Source organism: Acinonyx jubatus, chromosome A1, assembly GCF_027475565.1.
Source record: "Acinonyx jubatus isolate Ajub_Pintada_27869175 chromosome A1, VMU_Ajub_asm_v1.0, whole genome shotgun sequence".
Classification (NCBI taxonomy): domain Eukaryota; kingdom Metazoa; phylum Chordata; class Mammalia; order Carnivora; family Felidae; genus Acinonyx; species Acinonyx jubatus.
The window spans coordinates 139,376,892-139,392,778 of NC_069380.1; the positions used below are offsets into that span (position 1 = coordinate 139,376,892).

Here is a 15,887-nt window from a genome sequence, read left to right on the forward strand (position 1 = left end):
TTCTCATTTGAGAAATGTGAATTATTTTATTTTTGATTATAAAAGTAATTCGTGCTTGGTATAAAAAAAGTACAACAAGGCAGAAGTATATAAAAGAGAAAGTAAAATCTCTCCCACAACCAGCACTAAGTTATCAGGCCCCTGATATTGTTCCCCTGTCCCCTAAACAGAGGCTACTGGTGCTCCCATTAGTCATCTTTCTTGAGGAGGCAGTTAAAATTCTGAAACTCAGTCTTTGCTGGTATTAACGGTTCTAACAGTTGGTGGAATAGAAGAGTAACATTGGTAGGAGCTTTTTTTCCCTTCTAAAAATTCAAATTCCTATAGTATAGCCCAACTTTCAAATCCACGTGAAGAAGTTAAATTTCAATCCTTAATAGAAATAACATACTATTATTAGAATAATGTAAAAATTATGGAATACAAAAGAATAAAATACATTAAAAAGTTAACAGAAGTTTTACTGAGATGACAAGACTTTGGGGGATTGTTTTGTTTTTTTTAATTTTTTTTAATGTTTATTTTTGAAGGAGAGAGAGAGACGGCGTGAGCTGGGAAGGGGCAGAGAGAGAGGGAGACACAGAATCTGAAGCGGGCTCCAGGCTCTGAGCTGTCAGCACAGAGCCTGATGAGGGGCTCAAACCCACGGACTGTGAGATCATGACCTGAGCTGGAGTCAGAGGCTTAACTGACTAAGCCACCCAGGCTCCCTGGGGGATTGTTTTCTGATTTCTTCCTAGATTGGGGCATTGCATTTGCATTGGTTGTGTAATGAAAAAAAAAAATGTTTTAAGAAAAACATTCCTGATAATGACGTACTAGTACAATTGATTGGATTCAAACCAAACAGCCCAATAATGGACACTTACATACAAAATGCCATGAACCCAGAGAAGTAAAGAATCGTCTCTAAATTAGAAATCAAGGAAAGCTACATGCAGGCAGTCAAATTTGAGCATGGTCTTTGAAATGGGTGGGATTTTTCATACTCAGAGTTTGAGGGGGCATTTTAAGTGGAGGGAAGGCCATAAGGACAGGACATGTCAGGAAGAACAAAGAGTCTAGTTTGGCTGGAGCATACAGTACATGTAGGGGAAGGGACAGATAAGACTGGCACCAGGGTGGGGGCACTTGAATGTCAGGCCACAAAGTTGAAGCTTAACGATGGGTGATGGGGCTGGGGGTGGGGGCTTTGAGCAGGAATTGTGATATAATCAATGTTGGCTTAGAACAGTTCCTTTGGCCAAGCTGAGTGTTCGGAAGGGGGCAACTGGGGAAGACGAGGATGGGAAGATGAACCCCAGATGAATGCTAAGTGAGGCTTGAGCTTAGCAGGTGGCATCAGAAGGAAGACAGGTGTAACACTTTATAGAAATAGCCTCAGTACATTAGGGGCCTAGGATTGAGTGAGATGAATTCAAACCTTTTTTCTTTTTTTCTTTTAGAGAGAGAGTGTGAGTGGGGGAGAGGGACAGAGGGAGAAAGAGAATTTTAAGCAGGCTCCATGCTCAGCAGAGCCCAACACAGATTGCACGGCCCTGGGATTATGACCTGAGCCAAAATCAAGAGTAGGATGCGCAACCAACTGAGCCACCCAGGTGTCCCTCAGTGAGATTAATTCAAATCCCACTTTACCTCATCATTACTTAGTTCCCTGAGCTTGTCTCTTCCTCTACAAAATGGGCATAAGAATAATTAGGTCATGGGGTTGCTGCCCATGCACTTATTCTAAAGCATTTGGCACAGCTCTGGCACATGGTGCCAGTATACTTGGAATTAGGGAGGAAACTGGTGTTCACACAGTGACTAGCAAGGGAGATAGTGCAGCAGCTAGGAACAGGGCATCTGGAGGTATAGACTGGATTTGGATCTCAAAGCTACTACTTACAACCTACTTAGCCCCTATCTCCGTTTCCTTAGCTGTAAGTGGGCACAGTATTACCTCCTCAAGGAGCTGCTGTGAGAATAGAGTCGGATGGTACATGTACAGTGTGCAGTATATACCTAATACTTTCTCAGAGCCCCATAAATGTTATAATCGGGTGAGGGGTGGGGATGTGGAACTGAAGAGATTTGCCCTTTCCATCTGCAGTGGCATGCTATACAGAGGTAGAGACACACAGCAGGGATTGGACATGAAGCCAGAACTTGGGAAGAAAACGTGAGGCTGGAGGCAGTCAGGAGTCACTGGCACAGAGGCAGATGAGCCAAGAATGAGCGCATAAATTGGCTTAAGGAAACAATCAGACAAACCCAGAATAAAGGGCATTCTAGAAGCCAGAGGGCTGGGACTCTCAAAAAGTGTCATGGAGGGGCGGCGCCTGGGTGGCTCAGTCGGTTAAGCAGCCGACTTCGGCTCAGGTCATGATCTCGCGGTCCGTGAGTTCGAGCCCCGCGTTGGGCTCTGTGCTGACAGCTCAGAGCCCGGAGCCTGTTTCAGATTCTGTGTCTCCCTCTCTCTGACCCTCCCCCGTTCATGCTCTGTCTCAAAAATAAATGTTAAAAAAAAAAAGTGTCATGGAAAAAAAAGTAATAAGGGAGCTATTCTAGACCAAAAGAGACTAAAGTTATCAAAAAGTAATGTATGAACCTTGATTGGACCCTGTTTTGTAAGAAAGATAAAAAGACATTTTTGAGACAATGGGGAATTTTGATTAAGGACTCTGTATTAGAGGCTATTAGGATATATAGACTGAAATACTTCGGGATGAAATGCCATGTATGTTTGGGATAGAGGGCAGAGAAAATAAGGCAATATGTTAAGTGTTCAGTCTAGGTGGAGGGTATATGTGGGTGTTCATTTTACTAGCAAGATGAAGGCTGAAAACAAATTATATTCAGCTTACGGGTCCAGTGTAGAATGGGAAGCTGACCTCCAGGAAAGGACTTAAGTATGGGGAGGAAATACAGGCAGCAAGGGTAACTGGACCCCTCTTGGGTAGTGTTAAGCTGGGGACAGTCAAGCTGGGCAAATCTTTCTTTTTAGTACAAGGGGAGACTTGTTGCTGAGGAACCAGAGTAGTCTGGGGAAGAGAGGGAATGAGTCAGAGGAAAGGAGAAACGGTAATGGAGCAAAGGTCCAGTAAAGGTGGAAGAGGAATGGAGGCAAACGGGAAGAAGTAAAGGTGACCTCAGATGGGAGAGATGTCTTCTCTTGTGGCCCAGAAGCGAGGACTGTTTTGTGGGGAACCAAGCTCCCTTCCTAAGGAGGGAGGAGCTCATGTTTTGCTAGTAAGGAAGCTTAAGGCACAAACGCACCACAGCTGCCACTGGGTCTTCAACGGAAAGGGAACAGCCGGGGTGCGCTCTCTTCAAGCTGGGGAGCAAACAGGGGTTCTCCCAGATTGCTCTGATGAGGCACTAGGATGACAGGGTAAAGAACAGTTGTGGAGGCTAAATGGCCCCCTTTTCAGAACCTCGTGCCTGGCAAAACCAACTTGCCAAAGATTTATTCATGAGGGAACGAATAAAACTCTCCTTGGATAAAACGCTCGATCCTCATTTCCGTGCTCCCTCCACCCTGGGTTGCCCTGGCGGGTGTCCAGTCACGTGGTGTGGCAGTCTTTAGTACGTATGGAAGTTACAGGACTCCGGGTAATATAGGACGGAGCTGTCCTTCCGAAAGGAGTTGCAGGAAAACCACCTCCTTGCACCGAAGCCCAACAGCAAAGGAGGCCCCTGGAGCTGGTGCTCCCAGGCATCCCGGGGCGTGGCGGGGCACAGAGCGTTAAGTGATTTTTGGTTCTACTCTGGTTTCCTAAGTGCTTCTCAAGGGTCCACATTTGGAGATCTTGGTGGGCCTGAGATTCAGCTCCCAGGTGAGGCTGATCCGTGGACCACTCTTGGAGTAGCGCTGGCACGGGAGGGGTTGGGAGTGGAAAGCGGCCCAGACCTACAGGACCTTGGTAATTATGTAGCCGTCCCTCTCCCCCAAGGGCTCTTCTTTGAGCGGAGGCTGCAGCGGAGTAGAGGCCAAGGCCAGGGCGCCTTCGCGGCGGCTCACTTCCCGCAGCCGCCCCTGCAGCGCCTCCCTCTCGGCCTGCAGCTCCCGCCGCGCCTGGGCCGCCGCGCGCTCCTCCTCCTGCAGGGCCCTGCGCCTCAGCTCCAGGGCGCGCTCGCCCTGCTCCACCGCCGCCTCGCGCCGCGCCAGCTCGCGCTCGCGCAGGCTGCAGCGCACGGCCAGCGCGCCCATCTGCTCCAGCAGGCGCGCCCAGTCGCCCTCGGCCGAGGGCCCGCGAGGAGGCGGCGGCGGCGGCGGCGGCGGCAGCGGGCCCGGGGCGGCGGCCGGCGAGCTGCGGGCGGAGCTCTTCTCCAGCTCCCATCGATGCGCGCTCTTGAGGTGCCTCCACAGCGCCGGGGTGCCCGAGTGGAAGCCCGGGCCGCGGCTCACCTGCTCCCCGCACAGCCGGCAGGTGGCCCACTGGCCCGCCGCGTGGCCCGGGCGCGCGGGGGCCAGGTGAAAGTAGCCCCAGGCCTCGCAGTAGGGCGCCCCCAGGCGGCCGGGAGGGGCCGGGGCCAGGCCGGGACACGGGCCGCCCTGCGCCGTAGCGTCGTCTGGCGCGCCGCTGTCTTCCATGGGCGTCGTCGGCTCGTCACTCCTCATTCTCTCCGCGGCGGCGTCTGCGTTCGAGGGAGAAACAGGTAAGGGCAACCGCCAGCCACACACACGCTCACAACTGAGGAAACCCCTTCCGTTCGGGTAGTACCTGGGGTTCTTTTTCAGTGTTAACGGTTTATTCCTCAGAAAATGTTCAACGTGTCCAGGGCTTCTTCCCTGAACTAGGAACGCTCTTCAAAATCACGTGGGTCCGCAGCTAGCGGGTAGTTACACTAAAAACTGGGATGCCAAGCTTCTTCAGTGGAAAAACCAGCTAAATAAGTGCTCTTGTATGTATGAGTTTTAACTTTTTATTTTTAATGCTTTTATTTATTTTTGAGAGAGAGCGTGAGCGGGACACGGGCAGAGAGAGAGAGAGAGAGAGAGACACAATCCGAAGCAGGCTCCAGGCTCGGAGCTGTCAGCACAGAGCCCCACATGGGCTCGAACTCATGAACTGTGAGATCATGACCTGAGCTGAGGTCACAGCCTTAACCGACTGAGCCACCCAGGCGCCCCTTTCCTTTTCTCCTTAAAAATGTACTGCCTTTTCAGAATAAGAGCAAGGCTCCGTTTTGTTTTCTTAGTGTTAGGGAACAAACTGTAGAAACGAGCTGAAAAGAAAGGTTTGGGAATGAAAAATGTGTTTCTTACACTTTAGGGGGGAAAGTGCCAGTTGAACAGCCTTTTAAAAACCTCTCAGTGAGGGAACTTTTTTCAAAATAAGTCTTTGTTTTGTGAATTTAAAAACAACGTGCTTATGAGGAAAATGGCAGCACAAAAAACCACTAAAACTTTAGTTTTAAAAATGTATGTCTTTAGGAAAACAAAAATACAAAGCAGTTTTCTAAATCGTTACCTTTAAATTAGGTATTAGGCCATGTCCTGTCGGCCTTGGGGGGTCCCTGTCATTGCCTCATGGTTTCCAGCCAATGTAAGTTCTCAGGTGGACACACTGAGCAGGAATCCTGAGTTCTGAAGAACCATCAGCAGTGCTAGGAGTAAATTCAGAGGACAGGCAGTGAGTAAAAGAAATTCAGCAAACCGCCCCCTAAACACAGATACTAGAAATGCTGGCTAGCACCATGTTCGAGTGTTCATGTTTTCTGACCCTGTCACAGGTGCTCCAGTTACAAAACAAAATTTGTTTTCTTTATTGCTCATCACAATGCAGTGTTCCCTTCTATATATTTAAAAGATAAAAGGCTTGATCACTACTTTTAATGAAGGAACAAAATAAAGAAAAGTAAGAGCTACTTGCTCTGTCCAATGTGTATGTTGTTAAAAGGATCCAAACACAACCCAATGACTGTCGCTGCAAAGTCTTTTCTGTTAAAAACAATTTATCATAGCAATAACCTACCAACCAAGGGGGAATAGAAAAGGTGAAGTTGATTCTTCAGAAAGTAGCTTCACAAAGGACCAAATGTGTGATTCTAAACAACTTTGTTCTGGAACTTTAAAAATAGTAAGAGAACATGAGGAAGACTTGGAGCTCTTTTGAGAATTTATTTCAGGGGGAATATCAAGGCCAAGATGTGCCGTGAGATAGCCAGTGCCCATTCATACTGTCAGGCTTTGAACCAGCAGCAGTGCAGATGATAAAGTTCCAGAATCTTTTTGGTTAAACGTTAACTGGGAATGATGGAAGGCAAAGTTGGAAAAATAAGTTGCTATAATAGCAGTAGTGTTTAGCGTAAGCTTTTATTTCAATTGCTAAGATTCTTGTTACAGATACATTACAGTTTTCCAAAGCTCACTTTTCCCCCACCAAGCAAGTCTAATCAGGCTCAGGCATGACCTTTAACATATCGCTTGTATTTTTAAAAAAAGAAGGAATTTACCAGAATCATCAAAAAAGACAAGTAAGTACCAGGCTTCTTCTAACAAAAGAAATAGCTATTTACATATCTTCTGATACATTAGGCATTGATTTGAATATGGTTACTCATGAAGGCCAATTATTATAAAACATCTTTAAAAATTAAAGGCTAGACTTCCTCCAAGAGATTTACTAAATCCCTGAAGTCCACAAAAAGGGAGTAATAGGATGAGGAGGGGAGTTACAGACGACTTTCACGGATAATTTTCTTTACGCTTAGTAAACATTATGGTTATATAACATTATGGGTAGTCAACAGACCAGGTTTTAGTATTAGACTTTGTTTTTGTTACCCAAATTTACCTAAAAAAATTTTTTTTAGAATTCCATTTCGTCTACATTGGAATCTTCTCTTTTCAGAGTTCCTTGTTTTATTGCTAAACATAAACAAAAGTGGAGAGAATAGTATTATGAATCCTTGTTTTTTTATAAATTAAAAGAGATTTAAAGGTATTCTAGAATATCAAGACTATTACTTTGAATTCTGATATGCTTTCTTGAGCTGGGGGTTGAAAACTATGCATAAGTTGTAGACTGTCTTACCTGTGCCACACTCTGAGAGTGATCATTACTGATGTGCCCCTAAAAGTACCAGAGGTGAACAATTAGTCATGCTTTACCTCCCTGCAAGATGTCTCTGGGTTTCTTCAAAATCTGGGATGCCCAGAGGAGTGCCACATACATGAATGCCATCTGTTACAAGAGTGAAGGTGGAAAAAAAGAGTGAGAAGCACTGATTCTGATGTCTTAATCAGAATTAAGACTTAGTGGACTTAGACTTAGTGGACTGCCTCATCTGAGCCATGGACAAGCAGCACTACAAATGTCGGCCAGCACAGCGCTGCCCCTCCAAGGGCAGCAGAGGGACATCCTCTGCCTTGGCAGGCCTTCGCTCTCGGAGGTCTTAACCGGTGGAAGGCAGCACAGTACTGAACTGCCTCACCTTCTCAGTCCTCCGCATACGGCTACATTCTGGTTCAATACAGTCTTCTGTTCAGACTAAGTATCTAAACGGTGACCAGCAGTCTGTGGCCACAAGTCATAACAGCCTTCCTAGTTCTGCTAAACAACCCCTCAGCTTGTTTCGACTTTTCCTACAGTGCAGAGGGAGGGAAGCCTCCTAGCCAACCATCTTGGTTTGGAAGAGAAGCCTTAGTTAGCATCTTCAGTCACAACCCTAATACACAAAGAGCTCTAACAAACTGTCAAGAAAAAGACAAATAACCCAATAAAAAATGGGCAAGAAATATGAATAGGCAAATGACCTAAGAACAAAATTAGATGGCCAAGAAATATGTGAAAAGATACACATCACTTCTATTCAGGGAAGTGCTATTAAAGTAACAATAAGGTCTCAGATCTGTCGCACTAACAAAAATGAAGAGGTCTGTCAGCCAAAGCTAGAAGGGAGGCAAAGAAAAGGATACGTTCATACGTTACTAGTGGAGATGTGAAGGCTTTTAAGAAAGCAATGTGGCAATTTCTATTAATTAAAAATAAATATAATCAGGGATCCACTCCTGGGAATCTATTCTGTAGAACTAAAAGTACTAATACGTAAAGTAATGTATTAGGATATTTACTACAGTATTATCTGGGATGTCAAAAAACTGGAAACATGGGAACACCTGTCAGAGAATAGCTGGGTAAATAATGTGTTCACACCAGGGAATTTTGTACAGCCATTCAAAGCATGGATTGGAACTCTGCTAGATGATCTAGAGGGATTTCTGGAGGAATTCTACAGGGAGAAAAGTCAGATGAAGTATGTATAATATGTCATTATTATTAAATAATATATAGATCTGTGTAGGATATATTAAGATTTTATATGTATCTGAAGAAAAATAAGGAGATACATGGTTGGTTGAGGGACGGTTGAGGGTGTGGCAGCTAGTGTGAAAGGAGAAAGGGAAGCATCCAACACAAAAGAGGAAAAAGGTACTGAGAAAGCATGCACATCTGTGGACACATTTAGGTAGACTACATATATGGCAGGGTCTGTACATACGTAGAGAGCAAGATGGAGTCACTCATGTCAGGCAAGGATGTAATGAATCAAGAAAGCAGACAAGGGTGATGAGCTGAGAACAGATACTGCTAAAACTGTTAACAGCCTGGGGGCACCCAGAACTGATAACCAGCAAAACCAAGGGAGCCTGGAAGAAACGAGAACCAATAATCATTAGACCCAGAAGAAGTCTGAAAGGGCTAGACTGATGAAACTCGTTTAAAAAGGGAAGATTGTTGAGGCAAACTGCCAGATTCTCCAGATGCTAACCCTTCTATGTCCCACTGGTATCAGGCAACTGCCACTGAAGGCTCTGCTCGTTTGATCTCTGAAAGTGATGGAGATCCTCCACTGCTTGAACACAGTAAGCAGGAAGCGCTGAGTGGACCCATACTGGTCAAGGCCTCATCCCAGCTGTGTGTTCATGGACTGACTTCGCATTTCATTCATTAACTTATCCTTACTGTATCTTTCTTGTTTTGCGTGTCATGTACGACACCAAGTTAAATGCGTAGTGAAAGGTCTTTGAGTTTGGAATTCTGAATCTGCTTTACAATTATGTTAACCTTGCTTTATGATTGAATAAAGCTGACATTGTGGAAAGACAGAACTTGTGTACATGCCTTCACAGAGTGCTCGTGACAGCATAAATACAAAATAATTTAATGAAACAATCCTTGGGTATGTGAGCTCAGGCTGGGCTAAGCAACCTTAACTATGGAGACTGGAGGATCAGTCCGATGGGGCATAGGGTGCTGCCATCTGGCCGTGGAAGGAACCCAGTGTGGAGGGTTGCTCGATATCAGGTGGTTTGCTGTGCCCTGCCTGAGCAGAAGGAGAGTCTCGATCCACACCTCACTCATCTCCCTAGCACAGGCAGGCATTCAAGGGACACTGTATTCAATGTAATGACTTGACTCTACTTTTCTTAGGCCCAGCTCACCAAGTCCCAATCTCCCCATCTGTCAAGGGAAATGATAAGATTATCTGCCTCTAAACTGGTGGCTGAAATCAAATAATGCAGATGATCTCACTATTGGACTCTCCAGTGCTATATCATATAAATTCAAGACATGAGCAAAAAGAAGCTACCAGCATTTACTGTTCATACATGCCTACATTAAGATCTTAGTAGCTAAAGGCAGTGTTATTTCTCTCTTTGACATTCTATTATTCACTACAATAGGTAGTTTAAGTTGGAAGAATTCCCTTGAGGGTTTTTGAATATAAAAAACAAAGAATCACAGATCCACCTTCCCTCCCCAACCAAATTTATTTTCATTTCCTAAATTGACCTGCATGCAAATTAGGTTGCTCACCTCTCAGGTAGAAAATGATGGAGGAAAAAAAAATTGATGGGGAGGTCTGGTTTCCTGGAGCCCTTTGATATGCATTTCTTCCTTACCAAGTACCCAACAAAAACACACACCTATTAACTTATGGTTAGCTAATATGAAGAAAATGAAAAATAAGAACTCCCTAAATTTTTCCTTAGTTTTTTTTTTTTAAGACAGAGGTGGTTTTTTTGTTTTGTTTTTATGTTTATTTTTGAGAGACAGAGAATATACACCTATGAGTGAGGGAGGCACAGAGAGAGAGGGTGACAGAATCCAAAGCAGGCTCCTCGCTGTTGGCACAAAGCCCAACATGGGCCCCGAACCCATGAACGAGGAGATCATGACCTGAGCCAAAGTAGGATGCTCAACAGACTGAACCACCTAGGTGCTCTTCTGCTTAAACAGTTTTTAAATTATAAGAAAGGTGCCAATGAATGTGATTATTTTGCTTACATCCATTCACTCCATCCATTCTCATTCAAATTGCTCATTGTGCACCTGCTCAGGGTCAGGCAAGGGCTTACTACCCAGGATGCCAAGAGAAGACCCACATAGTCCATCCCCTCCAGAAGCTTACCGTCTGGTGAGGAGAGATGCTTCCAGCAATAATTCTGATACAGGTGGTAAAGGTCAGAGCAGTGTTCACTCATGAGGGTGAATTCCATCACACGGTGTCCATGCTGGGGAAAGGGTAGGCCTTGGGGACCCTATACAACTGTTCATGCAGAGATTCCTGCTTCAGCATCTCTTCCCTTTCCACCTCCTTCAGGGCCCAAAAACACATTGCCACTAGTGCTAACTCTCACCAAGTTCTTTAGTCTTATAACTAGACCTCCAAGCTCATATTTTATTTTTTTAAGTTTATTTATTTATTTTGAGAGAAAGCAAGAGCATGAGTGGGAGAGGGGCAGAGAGAGGGAGACAGAATCCCAAGCAGGCTCCATGCTGTCAGCACAGAGCCTGACATGGGGCTCGATCTCACAAACCCTGAGATCATAATCTGGGCCAAAATCAAGAGTCAGACACTTAACCGACTGAGCCACCCAGGTGCCCTCCAGCTGATATTTTAAAATAAAATTTCTTCTTCTTCTTTTTTTTTTTTTTTTTTTTAACTAGGCTCCATGCCCAACATGGTGCTTGAACTCAAGACCCTGAGATCAAGAGTCGGGTGCTCTACCAATTGAGCCAGACAGGTGCTCCTAAAATAAAATTTCTTGATGCTAAATGAAAGTAGCTAGGGGCACCTGGGTGGCTCAGTTGGTTCAGCCTCTGACTCTTGGTTTTGGCTCAGGTCATGATCTCTTGGTTTGTGGGTTCGACCCCCACGTTGGGCTCTGTGCTGACAGCATGGTGCCTGCTTGGGATTCTCTCTCCCTCTCTATTTGCTCCTTTCCAGCTCATGTGCACATTCTCTCTCTAAATAAATAAGTAAACAAAAAAAAAAAGTGGCTAGCATGAGATGAACAGTACAAGTTTTTTAGTCCAGTTTCAGAGGGAAAAAAGCTGAAAGAAAAGCAGATTTTTGTTATTTCATGGAAGAGGAGAGAGTAGTAGTGTACCACCCTCTGCTCTCTCCCAAAGGGAGTTTCATTTGAGTATCCACTATCTGGAAGGGATGGTAAGAAGTTAAAGTCTGTGGAAGACAATAAATTCACACGAATTACTTCAAACTGCATTTAAAGTTTTATTTGCAGTTCTCTAAAGTTCCCGTCTTCTAAAAACCTATCAGATTAAAATGTAGATTCTTCAGTATGACCCCCCTGAATACCAGTATAGAGAATAAGGGAGATCAAAACCTGGATGAGTAATTTGTGTAAATATGTGGGTATGTGCATAAACATGACTGGAACATTAAAAATCATCCTATAAAACAAACTAATTTTTTTATTTTACACTTCAACCTGAACATAGACAACATATTAGGCAGGCTAAAGGCCAAAGAACCAGGCAGTGTTCTCAAAAGGGAATAACAAATGAATTATAGCTGTATTTGTCCTTCCACACCCAAGGCCAATCACTTCAGATGGATTAATCTGGCAGGATTACAAACAAGTATGTGTAGGTTGAGCCTGGATTTTAGTAAGAAATTCACACTAATGCAAAATCCACATAGATTTGTGTGGAAACAATAAAAACATTTTCATTTACTTCATCCACCAGTAACTTTAATCAAAACAGAACATAATAATTAAAACAAATAATTAGCCTTGACAATTGACCCAAATATCAAGGAAAACACAATTCATTCATCTGTTACTTGTCCATCTCTGTAGAAATATTAGTTTACTAATTTAATTAATGAATTAATCTGTTTATAAACAAATCGAGACAATTAGAAAAACTAGTCTGGAATCACCAGGCTGAAGACTTTGATGAAGTTAAAAACCAAGTAAAGTGTAGATACTTGGCTCAGGCAAGAAAGGGATAAGTGTGAAAATATTAGATAAAGGTTACACATGGACTTTAAAAAAATTTACTGGACCCACAACTAATCATATGGAGAGTCAGAGATGTTCTCTACATGTCTTAAGCCAAACTCTTAGATACCTCTACCATTAGCTAAAAGGCTCTGATGTATTCTCTATTAATGCATTTTTTTAAATGAAAATTTTCTACCCTGGAGTGGACCTTTAGTTCAGGCCTACATTACTTTAATACATATGTTCCTGAAAAGAAGGGTGTTGATCCATTTTGTCTTGTAAAATGCATACTTTGATATGAATTAGAAGAATTTAAAGCTGTCCTACTTTGAAGGCCTTTGTAACAAAGAATTTTTAATTGAGAATTTCCTTGTTTTGGCTCTTGGCCATTTTACACATTGTTGTATCCTTTTTATTGTCCTTTGCCTCAAGCTATTTTTGGCCAAAAAGGCTGTACAAATAATAGATTAATGCGAAGTGCATAAAATAATTACTCTAATTATGTTAATTTATTAAGCTCGCTCTACAACAGTTTCTCTTAAACACCGTATCCATGTAGTCTGGGCTAATTAGAAGTTCGGATGGTGGTTATTTTTTTCTTTCATGGAAGGAAAAATAATTTTGCTTGGTAAGCTTGGGGCATTTGGCTACCGTCAGTAGTTACAGCAAACTGCTCCTGTGTACTCAGAGAGGATCAGAAAATTCTTTTGTTTGAGCATCATGGAAGTGGGGGGCAGGGATTGTTTGAGCATTTGGCTCGCATTGTTTTCTCTTCTCCAAAATTTGAGACCTTAAGATAATCTCAGAGAAAGAGCACACCACAGGGCACCCAACCACTTGCACTGTTAAAAGTGTGACTGCAAAAAAGGCAATTTTACTAGAAAGGAGAGCAGATGATTTTCGATATTCCCAAATAACTTTTTTGAAGGGATACTGTGGAGGAGCAAAAATGAGGTGCTAAAAGAAGCTGATTGGTGCCTTTATTCAGACTTTGGGGCCACACGCATCTTTTACACCGGGGACAACCTGACCACAGCGAAGGAAGGGCACGTCCGGCGGCCTCTGCACCAGCCAGCCTGTGATAATAGCGGACACTGGCGTTTGCGGGTCGAAGGCTCACCTGCGGCCCCGAGGCTTGTGGCTGGTCCCCTCCCCCCACCCCTGGCCTGCCGCGCCCTGACCCAGCCTCCGGGAGCGCCACAGCATGCGTGGTGGCGCACACTCACCCCATCACCCCCGAAGCGTGGCGGGAGCGGAAGGCGGGCTGGAAGTCTGGGATCGCCCGGTCGCCTCCAGGATCCTCGCAGACATTTTGTCCTGTGCGGAAACCACTGCGCGCGTCTCCCTTAAAGACACAGCGTTCAATTCACGCTTCTGGGGGTAAAAGTGGGGGTGGGGTGGTAACGTGTGGCCTATAGGGGAAAGGACTGGGGAGTCACTTCTTAACTATCCAGGTCCACGAGTGACAGACTTGTGGTTGCCAAGGTTTAAAAATGATACAATTGTTTAGTGCTTTTAGAAAATGTAATTTTTATTTTATACTTTTACATTAACCTTCCAAGACCTGGATTCCTATCTTGAGTCTGAGTGCAGTTTGCATCTTTTCAGGTTCAAGGAGTCTGATGGTTCAAGTTGTTGCCAACTGAACCACGGTCTGGACAGATAAAGGTTGGGCTCGTTGGTGCTCTAAAACTTAACAACGCTAGCTAGTGGTATCAGTCACCTTTTCATGGATTATGTTGAGGTAACAACCCCTACAACTCCGTGATTTCCAATAACAAAGATTCATTTCTCAAGCAAATTATATCTGCTGCAGGTATCTTTGGCTCTATTCCACTAGTTTCATCCACTCCAGGCTCCAGGTTCAAAGATCAACTTTTTTGGGACACACTCACCTCACCACGTGCTGGAATCAACTTTGAGGGAAGAGGAGTCCTGGTTTGTAGTGTTTGCTGTTTCCATGATGTAAGTACTCACCTATGATGTAAAAACCCACCATGGCTGATTTCAAGCTACTTATAACAAGCTACTGTTAACAAGTTTAACAAGTGGCTTGCCAAATTTCTGGAAATGTTACAATCAGCTCTTATACACCACTGGTAGGTGCTGCTCTTAAAACTTAAAACACATTCTGTGCACCTCAGTTCTGCTCACATTTTATTGGCCAAAGCAAGTCATATGACAAAGCTTGTTGTCAGTGGGGCCAGAAAGTACACTCTCAAAAGGAAACCTTGCAAGTTATATGACAATGGGCAGAGATTGTATAATTCTCTTAAAAGGAGGACAGGAAATTTTTGGTTACAATAATATAGTCCACTTATATGCTTTGGTTCAAGTAGTTTTTTTTCAACCTTATTTTTTCTATAAATTAGACATTTTTCTAAGTTTCAAAGCCTATTAATGGAATTTCTCCTTACCATTCCAAGAATGGTTTCAGAAGAGACTGGTTGGATGTCTTAAAAGGGACAATTTTGCAATGTGAAGATTAACTATCAGGTTAATGTTTTTCTTCTCAGAAGGATACTTAATGCTGTGGATGTCTGCTTAAAAGAATAGTAACTAGTATAAATGAATCTGGTTAAGTCATCTCTTATTCATGGCTTAATTCATAAACAAAATTTTAAAGTTTATTATCTGGCAATCCTTTTAACAAGAGGCTTTATTTATTAAAAAAAAATTTTAACGTTTATTTATTCTTGACAGAGAGAGAGAGACAGAGCATGACTTGGGGAGGGGCAGAGAGCGAGGGAGACCCAGAATACGAAGCAGGCTCCAGGCTCTGAGCTGTCAGCACAGAGCCCGACACGGGGCCCGAACTCATGGACTGTGAGATCATGACCTGAGCTGAAGTCAGGCGCTCAACCAACTGAGCCACCTAGGCACCCCTATTTATTTATTTATTTATTTATTTTTAACGTTTATTTATTTTTGAGAGGCAGAACAGAGCGTGAGCTGGGTCAGAGAGAGAGGGAGACAGAATCCAAAGCAGGCTCCAGGCTCTGAGCTGTCAGCAGAGCTGACAGGGCTCAAACCCACTGACCATGAGATCATGACCTGAGCTGAAGTCAGATGCTTAACCTACTGAGCCACCCTGGCGCCCCTAACAACAGGCTTTATTACTTTGAGTACTTTAAAAGTCCATTTTTTAGACTGATCAGGTAATGAGGTACATGATATTTTCAGTAGTTCATAGAATAGTTTTTACTAAGTGCTGGTTGTGAACAAAGCACTGTCCTAAACCCGAGTAGGAGTCTGGAAATTTGAGAGACCATTCCTGCCCTCAGAAAGATTATACTTCAGTAAGACAGTAAGACAAATTCAACTCCAAGAAGAAAGTGGAAAGTTATATAAGAGGAAACATTCAAGTGCCACACCAATTTGAGAACAGCTCCTTTTTTTTTTTTTTTTTTTTTTTTTTTACTGGCAGCATTTAACCAAAATTTGAAAAAGGGTAGGATTTGGACTCTTCAAATTACATGTTTGTTATCCTAGCAAGATGTGTTTTGGATTTATTTTCAAAGTCCAGAGAAACAGAGTCTGTTTGTCTTCTGTGTTTGATTCAATGCCTACACTTTCTTATAATCTAAAACCTCTTTCTTATAGTTTTAAATTAACTTTTAAATAAATTATAAAATATTTC

General features: G+C 43.5%; 1 protein-coding gene and 1 non-coding gene across 10 annotated transcripts; both read right to left on the reverse strand.

Annotated features, from left to right (window-relative positions):
• On the reverse strand, positions 1–13,612 carry ZBED3 (zinc finger BED-type containing 3). 9 transcript variants are annotated; one of them, XM_027039644.2, is made up of 5 exons: positions 13,474–13,579; positions 10,405–10,542; positions 7,100–7,172; positions 5,457–5,592; positions 1–4,620 (listed from the first exon to the last, which is right to left on the reverse strand). In XM_027039644.2, exon 5 carries the CDS (start codon positions 4,601–4,603, stop codon positions 3,893–3,895), a length of 711 nt encoding a protein of 236 aa, XP_026895445.2. In that variant the 5' UTR covers positions 4,604–4,620; positions 5,457–5,592; positions 7,100–7,172; positions 10,405–10,542; positions 13,474–13,579; the 3' UTR covers positions 1–3,892. The 9 variants fall into 9 exon arrangements, with proteins under 9 accessions (XP_026895445.2, XP_053080163.1, XP_053080158.1 ...); XM_053224188.1 differs by having other exon boundaries at positions 10,405–10,590; positions 13,474–13,572; XM_053224183.1 differs by lacking the exons at positions 7,100–7,172; positions 10,405–10,542 and adding an exon at positions 4,707–4,837 and having other exon boundaries at positions 13,474–13,612.
• LOC113594927 (small nucleolar RNA SNORA47) lies at positions 7,300–7,437 on the reverse strand. Its single transcript, XR_003415419.1, has one exon. It is a non-coding gene; the product is annotated as a small nucleolar RNA SNORA47 (small nucleolar RNA).
• Positions 13,613–15,887: the final 2,275 nt, after the last annotated feature.